The sequence below is a fragment of the Balaenoptera ricei genome, chromosome 17 (genome assembly GCF_028023285.1).
Source record: "Balaenoptera ricei isolate mBalRic1 chromosome 17, mBalRic1.hap2, whole genome shotgun sequence".
Classification (NCBI taxonomy): domain Eukaryota; kingdom Metazoa; phylum Chordata; class Mammalia; order Artiodactyla; family Balaenopteridae; genus Balaenoptera; species Balaenoptera ricei.
Genome location: NC_082655.1, coordinates 37,828,534 through 37,838,486, shown reverse-complemented (window position 1 = coordinate 37,838,486; position 9,953 = coordinate 37,828,534). Strand labels below are relative to the sequence as shown.

Genomic DNA, 9,953 nt, shown 5'->3' with positions numbered 1-9,953 from the left:
TACACTTCAAATTCGATTACGTTTCCTGGCAACTGAACAATGAACTCTGTTTTTTGCTGGGAATGAAGATGTACACGTTTGAGAAGCTAGCATAGTATTTTCCTAAATATTTTAAATGACTGCTCTTCACCCATTCCAGATGGATTCTTTATTGTTTGCCAATGGGTTGCAGATGCCCACCCCTTTAACCAAGTTGGTTAACTGTTTATGAAATGTACATTGGCTGATTAAAGCTTAAATCTTGGAAGAAATTTCTCCTGGGATATCCCACATATGTCTTTGCAGTAATTACGAAATTAGTCAATTGTCACCTCTATAAACAAACTTCGTTTTGAAAACAGCAGGCGAAAGCAGACTACAGATACAGTCATAACTGACCAAAAGTATGTACAAAACTATTTAAAATTGGAGGAAGGGTGCTATATGTTGGAGAATACAATCTAAAAGTGATTGATTTTACCTACGAATAAGATAGTTATGTTAAACGTGTTAAGATGTGGAAATTAACGCGGCGAGCGCGCCAAGTAAAACTACAAAATGCCCTTTGAGTTTCTCTGCGGGGTCTTCGGGAGGCAGAAAGCCAGTTGTTCAGTTTCTAACATTATAAGGAAAAGTGGCACCGAGAAGGAAGGGGGTGGACGTTGTGTTTGTGTGTGAGTTTTGAACTGAGTCACCTTGGCTCTGCCTCTGTAACAGAGAAACCTCGAGCAAACCTGTGCCTTTAAGACTCAGTTGCTATCCAAACACAAGTAAACAGAGTGGACCATTAGCGGGCGCCGGGCGCGGAGGCGGAGCCTGGGCGCTGGGGGCCCAGCGCGGCTGCGGGACGCCCGCCCGAAGGGGAGGCGGGGCCGCTACTAAAGCCCGGGTCTCCGGGCCGCGAGCAGCCTGGGGAGGGACGCGGGCGGGGACAGAGCTCGGCGTGCTCGCTGCTGGAGGGTGATGGCCCTGCGAGGCTGCAGGCTCCGACCTTACCCCGAGTCCGCGGCGAGAGGCTCGCGGAGGCGCGAGGTTCCGGGCGAGCTCTGAGCGCGGGCTCCAACCACCCTGGGTCTTTACACATTCTACGACCACTGACTCGGGACGAAGGCGAGGATCCGCTCTCGTTTTGGCTGCTCGTCGTCCTCCAGATCATGTCCGCGGCTCCCGGGACTCCGCGCGGAAAAAGAAGTTTGTCCGGCGTGGACCCAATGACCTTTCCAAGCTGTGCGCCTCACTGCCTGGACCAGGTCTGAGTGACGCTGCCCAGGCGGACGTTTCTAGGGGAGGTGAGTGTCCGCTCTGGGAAGGGGCTGCAGCCACCCTAAGGAAGGCAGGCTGCAGGGGGTGCAGGGGGGCGCTCGGATTCTCGGTCCGGCGTGCCACAAGTTCAGAAATTGTGAAAAGAAATCATACGGACGCACTCCCGGGGCATTGTATTTTTCACTTTATCGGATCCCAGGCACGCCACTCCCAGCTAACACGCAACGACACACGCTTTCACGTACTGTTTTTAGTTTTGTTTTGCGACATTTAATCTAAGCACTCAGCAAAGCTTCTTCTAAAAGCTGATCTACGTACGTTGAGATGAAACCCCACAATCTCATGTTCTTTCTCACCCTGCCATAGTATTCCTGGTCCACCCGTCCCGGGGAAGCCGCGGCAGAGCGGACGGGCCGCGACACACAGTGCCTGCCGAGCCAGCTCGTTTCAAGGGAAAAGTAATAGTTCAGTCCTAGATAATTCTTCAGCCTTGTGCTGGCCTTTTGATTTTCCTCCCATCCTCTAGTCCTGGAGGAGGGGGCAGAAGGCAAATCCCCCTGGGGTTTAAACACTCGGATTCTCGAGAAGTAGCAACAGAGCAAGGAGTTGTGTTTGTATGGTGAGGAGGGAGAAAAAGGTGTTTGTGGAGGGTGCGCTGGCTCTGTCTCCCTACCTGTTAGCAGGGAACAAAAGAGGGCTGGAGTTTCCCGGAGCGAAACGGCGCAGACAGCTACTTTCTCTGCTAAACAAACTGCAGTCCTGAGCAGAACAAGAAAATTACTCATGCAGGGGGAGCGAGGGAGCAGAGAGAAACAGAACCCAGATTATGCGGAAGGCATCTTAATTTAATTAACTCCTTGGGAAGGCAGAGGCGCAGCGAAGGGGCAGGAACTTCGCGGCCCTTTCTCTCTGTTCACCTGATCCAATCTGGCCATTTTAATTTTTTTTTTAAAAATGATCTCCTTAGATCTACTTGGAGTATAGCTCTCTGATTAATGTAAAATTTTATTGTGGCTTGGGCTGAAATTCAGCGAGCCTACGGATTCATCAGTCATTTCTCTCAGACACCAACCCACAGGTGTTAGCAGATGACCCCTGACTGTATACGATTTTTAGATAATAAAGTGTAATAACACATTACCAAAGAGCGAGCCTCCTTATCAAATTACTATTTTTTTCTCCAGTGTTTTGAAAGCTTCACTGAACTGAAATTAGTACGTACACCTCTCAGTTGTTGACAGCAAGTGAACTAAATTTTACAAAACATCTGTACATGTCTGGAAATTCCTGTGAAGAAGGCTGATGAAAGAAAACTAGTCTCAGCTCCACGGAAATATTTATGTCTTTTCATTGGTTTAAGTTTCTTTCCTTGCAAAATTAAAAGTAACCAATGGTCTGAAACGGGATGGTGTAGAAGTGACAGCAGATGATGGCTGTTATTGCCTGAAACTGAGTGTGAGAACTACATGCTCAGCTCTAGACAAAACGAAAGTACTTTAGATCTCTGCATTGACTTAAAATATCTTTTGACATATATTTCCAGCTACTCAACAGGAGAGTGGAAATCTAAACTCCCTAATTCTTTATGGCAAAAATGTTTAATGGATATTTAGGGTTGCTCTGTTTGTGAAGGATTTGCTCTTCTTCTATGAAGAAACTATTTGTCCTGAAAATTAAAATGAATACACACTATGAAATAGCACTTTTGTGCCACCATGAAGCTGAATTATAAAAGAGGCATTAATTTTGGGTTATAAACCATTTGGTGGAAAGGGAAGGAAGATGGCACTCAAGTTTCTGCTGGCGGAATTAACATATAAGCTTTATGGCAGAGTTCACTTTGTGCATTTGGAATCAAGATCACAGGCCATGATATTCCTTCAATCGATAACACACCCCACACACGTACACATACATACACGGAGAACGTGGTGGGAATTACACTTTGCCTCCTGTATTTATTTCTAAGAAATCCAGTCTGGGAAAACACCCAAATAATAATTTCGGTTTCCTATGTGGGGAGGCCACTTTTTAATACTAGGGGAAAAATAATATTTTGAATCTCTAGAAAATCCTCCTATGCAAAAAGAAGGAAATAAAGGTATAACTTATGATTTTTAATGGAAGAGGAAACAAATAGATTACCAGGGATGTTAGTAGAATCTTTTTTTTTCTACCTCTCTAGGAGAGGGCTTGAGGGTTGCCGCTGAACAAAAATGAATTGTGATTTGTGGTGGGAAAGTTTATTACTAATGGAGGTTTACAGTTTCGGTTGAACGGTCTGACTGAGACCCTCTGACTGTTACACACCTCTCATTAACTCCCGGCCTCAACTCCCAGACCGCATACCACAGGGCAGAAGCGGTTCATTAATAAATCCCTGTCTCCAAGCCGTTCCAAACAGGGGAGGAGGGAGAGAAGGTGTGGGCCTCGCAGAGGCGGCCAGATTCTGCCTGGCCAGAGCGCTGTGTCATTAGCGCAGCCCTCTAAGCCTGCCCTCAGATAGAGCCACAGGCAAGACTTCACAGCACGCTAGAGAAGAGCATTTCAGGCGCAGAAAGGGCTGGTGGCTAGGAAGTCTGGACAAACTCTCCCATCTTCCTGCTGGGTTCAAAAGCCAGGCATAAAGGTTGATGGCTCAGATAGGCCTGCCTGCCCTTCTCTAGGGAAAGCGCTTAACTGTGAGTCCCAGCCCCTGGGGAGCCACCTTCAGAGGCACGGCCCAGGCCGCAGAGCTGGCAGAACTCTCTGCTAAAAAGGGGCTGGTAGTGGGAGAAGGTGGGCCTACCCTGAAAGCAGATGAGGTGCCCTGGGAAACTGGGTCTGAAAGCAGACCTCCGTGCTGGCACTGGGGCTTCAGGGACAGGCATGTGCGTGCGCCCTGCTTAGGCCCAGGCCGCAGACCCCGGCCGGCTTCCCGGTGGCAGAAGCAACGTCGCACTCAACTCCAGGCCGACAAACAAGCTTCCTCCAGGCAGGCAGAGGCGCACCGTACCCGATCTGCTGTGGCTCCCCTGCTGCTCCTTCCTTTTTCCTCCCCGGGGAACACTCTCGCCTCACCTCTCTTCTCTTTTCCTGGGGCCTGGCCGGTGTTAGGAGCTTCTCCTGGTGCCAGGTCGAGAAGCACTCGGGCCTCCCGAGAGCTTGGCGCCTGGTCCTGGATCAGGGACTTTCTCCACCCCCGCAACCCCCCACTGAGCCTGAACCATCTGGAAGGGATCTAGGTGGGGGGTGGGAGGAGACGGCCCCTGGGAAGGTGGAAGGGGTGATTCTAGGCCTCACCGGCCCCCGAGGTGTCACTTTTCTTTCCTGTGGCCCGTCACCGCTGATAAATGGGACAGAGGCAGAGGAAGGAAAAAGAAAACCTCTGAGGTCAGCGCCGGCGAGGCGAGCCCCTCCGAGGGCCCCGCAGCCCCAGGAGCGCAAAGTGCGCCCGGCTGCGCTCCAGCACCCCAGGCGCGGTCCGGGTGAACGGCGGTCGCCGGGCGGGTCGACGGGCTCGGGGCGCAGCGCTAGGAGCCGCCCGGCTGAGCCAGGCCCTCACGCCCGGGTCAGACCCACAACCCAACGTTCCCCGGGGAGCTTGGAGGCACGGCGGCAACAGAGGCTCAGCCCGGGCCTGTGGGCGTTGGCACAGCGGGGTGTCACGGATGACCAAGCTTCGCCCGATCGGGTAGGGGTGGGTGGGCTGGACTGGGTGCCGCCTCTGCTGGAGCCCCTGCCCACCTTTCTTTCTCCCCGGCCCGGATCTTCGGCTCCTCGAATCAGTGCGTGCCTGGAACCCGATTTTCCCACGGGCGACCCGCTCGCCGCCGGGGACCACTTTTGCCCCGCCTGACACCCTGGCCCCGGGGGCTGAGCTCGAGCTTGGGTGTCGACTCGCCCGCCGGGCAGGCTCTCCAAAGTTCCCTCACCACTCCATTTGGGGGCCTCGGAGTGGGTGGGGAGGGCGACTTAGAAGGAAGGTGTTGTAACCCACGCGGCGCCAAGGGACAGACCGAGCAGGCTTGGATAATAGTCACGACTTTCTCTCTCTCCCCCGGCCATTTTTAGGGTTTTCTCTGCGCGCCGTTGTCCTTCTGGGTTTTCGCCGGAGCCCCACGCCCAGCCGCCTCTGAGTCCTGGAAAAAAAGGGTGGCTACCTCCGCCCCCCCAGCACCCCGGAAAATGGGGAGCAAGGCCCTGCCAGCGCCCATTCCGCTCCACCCATCGCTGCAGCTCACCAATTACTCCTTCCTGCAGGCCGTGAACACCTTCCCCGCCGCGGTGGACCACCTGCAGGGCCTGTACGGTCTCAGCGCCGTGCAGACCATGCACATGAACCACTGGACACTGGGGTACCCCAACGTGCACGAGATCACCCGCTCCACCATCACCGAGATGGCGGCGGCGCAGGGCCTCGTGGACGCGCGCTTCCCCTTCCCGGCTCTGCCCTTTACCACCCACCTCTTCCACCCCAAGCAGGGAGCCATTGCCCACGTCCTCCCAGCCCTGCACAAGGACCGGCCCCGTTTTGACTTTGCCAACTTGGCCGTGGCCGCTACGCAAGAGGATCCCCCTAAGATAGGAGACCTGACCAAGCTGAGCCCGGGGCTGGGTAGCCCCATCTCGGGCCTCAGTAAATTGACTCCGGACAGAAAGCCCTCCCGAGGGAGGTTGCCCTCCAAAACGAAAAAAGAGTTTATCTGCAAGTTTTGCGGCAGACACTTTACCAAATCCTACAACTTGCTCATCCACGAGAGGACCCACACAGATGAGAGGCCGTACACGTGTGACATCTGCCACAAGGCTTTCCGGAGGCAAGATCATTTGCGGGATCACAGGTAAGGTGGGGAAAGAGGTTGGCCTGGGGAGGGAAAGACACTTTATTCAGAATACCGAATCCTGATAGACATTGCAAGCGTCACTAAAATCCCCTCTGAACTAGAATATATCCCCCAAAGCCCTCCCCAGCCAGCCACAACCAACCCCCGAAATTTACCTTTTTCCTCAGCGGGCCCCTGCTGCCTGTTCTTGTTTGGGATACAGGAGGGCCACCCCATCCTTACGTAGTTAAAATCTGCTGGGTTGGCCTTGGTCCTGGGATCGGTTTTCCAGTTTCCACCGGGTCGACCTTAGCGGGTGGGGCAGGTAGAGCCAAGAAACCTCGAAGACTTTTCTCTGGTGGGTGCAGGTCCTGCCTGCGATAGGACCATTTCTGGAAATCTCCTCGGCCACCTCCACTGGGTTCCCTCCCTTCCCTGACTCGCCCCCAGGTGCGCCCCAGAGCCTGCCACAGGGACCTTTCTTTAAACTTATTTGCGGGGGTCTTGAGATCACTGAATTTAGAAACGGCTCTTCGCATTCCCTCCACATCTTCAACTATGCATTAATCAAAGGCAATTGAAGAAATACTATAATGTAAGTGTTTTCATCCAGTAAAAACTTCCCAGGAGTGGGGGTGAGGGTATCTTTTCCCTGGACTCTACTTGCTGTTGTTACCCCAAGGTAGGACTTCTGTACCGATCCTCCGCGGCTTTTAAGGGGTTCGCTAAAATCAGTCCCCCTAAACTTGGCCTTGCCTTACATCCTGATTTGACCATTTTAAATCCCAGAGAAAACCGTAGAGGCCAAGAAGAGCTCGTTCGGCACGATTTCGAGCTCCAAAATACGCCAGAGAGGGCGATCAAGTGTAGATAAAGCCGGCGTCCGGTGAATGTTTTGAAGAGTCTGGTTAGTTGAGGTTAACCATAAACAGAATTACACGGGGGGGCAGGGGGGGTGTAAAAACATAAATAATGGAAATCCTGTTTCTTTTCTTTTTTCCCTCATGACTTCGTTTAAAGTAATTGCAAAAAGAAACTCCTCACCGTGGTGTTAAAGCCATTTCAATGAAACCTTATATTGATTTTCAGGTATATCCATTCCAAAGAAAAACCCTTCAAATGTCAGGAGTGTGGGAAAGGATTTTGTCAGTCTAGAACTCTGGCTGTTCACAAAACTTTACATATGCAGGTAAGTTTGTTTTCTTGTTTAAAAACAGTGACTGGTTCTGTTTTATCATTTTTGCTCTAGAAAAGGTGTTCAGTGGCAGGGTCTTTCTCATAAAAGGCTCTATTTAGATCAGTTTTCTAGGTGGAGAAAGCAGCACCCAGTTTTTTTATACATGAATTTAATTTTATTTAACAGAAAACATTTATGTGTTTTTCTTAAAGAACAAGCCACTCTAACTATTCTAAATCCTAATTTTAGAATTATTATTTTTTTCACCTGATGTGCCCTGCATTTAAAGCTTTCGTGTTTGGGAGGAAATAAAGGTAATTTTGATAATGGAGGCATGGTGAAATCCCATACGTTCTCTCTCCCAGGGGCCTCATAATTTGTAGTTTTCAGAACATTGAGGAATAGTTTAATTTTCCACCAAAGAGGAGCCTTATTACCCGAGAGAATGTCGTTCCTTAAGGGAGGATTAGAGTTTTTCCTTCCCCCTTTTCCTGCCTATGACATGGTGATGAAATGTAAAGAGCTGGAAATCACAAAGCCCACCGCCAGTGGCCACCGGCGGTTATCAGTGTAATCCGGTCCCTGTGTGTGCCTGTGCGTGTGTTTTTGTGATTGGAGGATTAGGAACACAGATGTGTTCCTGCAAGTCTCCTCTTTGTTGTCGTGCGCGTGTTCTGTTAACCTTGTGATACCGATAAGACAGAAACTATTGAGAAGGGTGCCGTGGTGGTGTGAAGGATTAATCCTTTGCTTGCTTCACATCTGAACAGGAATCTCCACACAAATGCCCCACATGTGGAAGAACCTTTAATCAGAGAAGTAATCTGAAAACTCACCTTCTCACCCATACAGACATCAAGCCCTACAGCTGCGAGCAGTGCGGCAAAGTGTTCAGGCGAAACTGTGATCTGCGGCGGCACAGCCTGACTCACACCCCGCGGCAGGACTTCTAGAGAAGCCCCGGATCTGTCCCGGGCCGCCGCCGCCGCTCCCCTCCCCAGACACCTCTCCACGCCTCCCACCCGGGGGGGCCACCCCCAACCCTTCACTGACCCCAGCTCTTCCCCAGCTGCAGCCACACCGGCAGCTCCAGGGGGTTAACTCTTCTTCCCAAGGACTGAGAACTGTAGAAAGCCACACAAGTACATCCTTTCACAAAGAGCATATGCTAGTGTCTTGTAGATATTCACAGCTCATTTTAGAGCTCTGTACATAATGTTGTGGGTCTCTGTTTCGTTGTTTTGTTTTGTCTGTTTTTGTATCTTGTTGGATGCACCTAGGTATGGAAAATGGAAACCAAATTTATCTTTAAAGACTGTATTTTCAAAAATAAAATGTTTTCTTGTTTGTTTCAACACTCCTGCAAAAGTGCCTTGCTATTTGACTTCTGTTTTTCCTCTGGATTCTGGAAGAGTGGCATGTCTCTGAAATATTAAATATTGAAGGGCATTCTTTATCCCAAGGTTTCAAAAGTAAGACTTCTCACAGTTGTCTTACTGAAACTTCATCTCTTCCCTTTTCATACTGTGGCATTTTGGAATTGGTCAACTGTGCTGTCTTTCTGCTTTTTGAAGATATTAAAATTGATACCCATGAGGTTTTTCCTCCCCTTTTGTTTATTTTAATTCCTTGTGTATTATTCCTTCAGATGAAAGCAATATAATAATCATTATTAATAACAAGGCAACTCCAATGGCTGACCCATTTGAAAACACAAGGTGGGAAGAAGCATATGGAAAAAGCAGAGAAGGGAGCTTCTCACCACTTCACTTTTAGAAGTCCTTGACCTATTGTCATAGTTTATGATGGGCAACTTCTCTTGCCATTAGACTTTGAACACTATGATTTAGCTCTATAGACAGAGACTTTACTCCACCTTTGGGGGAAAAGTCTAAAATCCTGCTACAGAAGAATGCAGGCAGGTACAACCTTCAGAAGATGGGGGACAAGAACAGAAAGGAGAGACTACTTAGCTATGTTTGCACAAAATATTTTTTCCCAAAGGTAGAGACCTTTTTTTCTAGAAGGTTCGTATTTCTCTGCAAAGCAAACTGAGTTAGGTCACTAGCAAGGTTTCCATCACTGGTTGGCCTTTTGTCCCTGGGAAAATGCCAGAAGTACAGGTTATTCTGTGTATAGAGCTCATGGCAAATATGTAATCACCTTCTGAGGCATTTCAGTTCTTTCCCAAATGGTTCTGGTGGAATATGACACTAATATAATGACAACCCCATGTAGGATTCGAGTGGAAGGCTTTGGATGCAGACAAACAGTAGTACTATTGCAGAGTCCAGAAGGGAAATAATTTCACTTCAAGAGGGAACATTGGAGGAACCTGTGGCCCAGTGGCCCTGTTCTTGCAAACTTTAATACTGAGCAACAGGGTGAACTAGTTATCCTCAGATTTTTTTTCATTTGTGTATTTGTGTGGGCATGGCAGGTTTCATCATCAGGGAGATACCAGACAAAATGCCCTATGTTTGTACCTTAGAATCCTCCAGAAGAGTAGGTAGAGATTTGGGGACTAGACTCAAAATTCCTCACCTGTGCCTTATTCAAAACAACTTACGAGGAGGTGTCAAAAAGCGTTCCTGACTCACGGCTTATTCTGTTCGCAGGGTGCTGGCTGGAAGTCACTTCTTCTCATGAGAGATCAATTCTCTCCAACAAAATGTCCACCCACTAAGTCTGTGTGTCTAATGCTCACACAAACGCATTTCCCAACATGG

The 9,953-nt window shown here is 49.6% G+C and overlaps 1 protein-coding gene across 2 annotated transcripts; it reads left to right on the top strand.

Moving 5' to 3' along the window:
- The first annotated feature begins 887 nt into the window (after positions 1-887).
- On the top strand, positions 888-8,538 carry OSR2 (odd-skipped related transciption factor 2). 2 transcript variants are annotated; one of them, XM_059901389.1, is made up of 4 exons: positions 888-1,268; positions 5,296-6,065; positions 7,137-7,236; positions 8,077-8,538. In XM_059901389.1, exons 2-4 carry the CDS (start codon positions 5,410-5,412, stop codon positions 8,149-8,151), a joined length of 831 nt encoding a protein of 276 aa, XP_059757372.1. In that variant the 5' UTR covers positions 888-1,268; positions 5,296-5,409; the 3' UTR covers positions 8,152-8,538. The 2 variants fall into 2 exon arrangements, with proteins under 2 accessions (XP_059757372.1, XP_059757371.1); XM_059901388.1 differs by having other exon boundaries at positions 7,995-8,538.
- Positions 8,539-9,953: the final 1,415 nt, after the last annotated feature.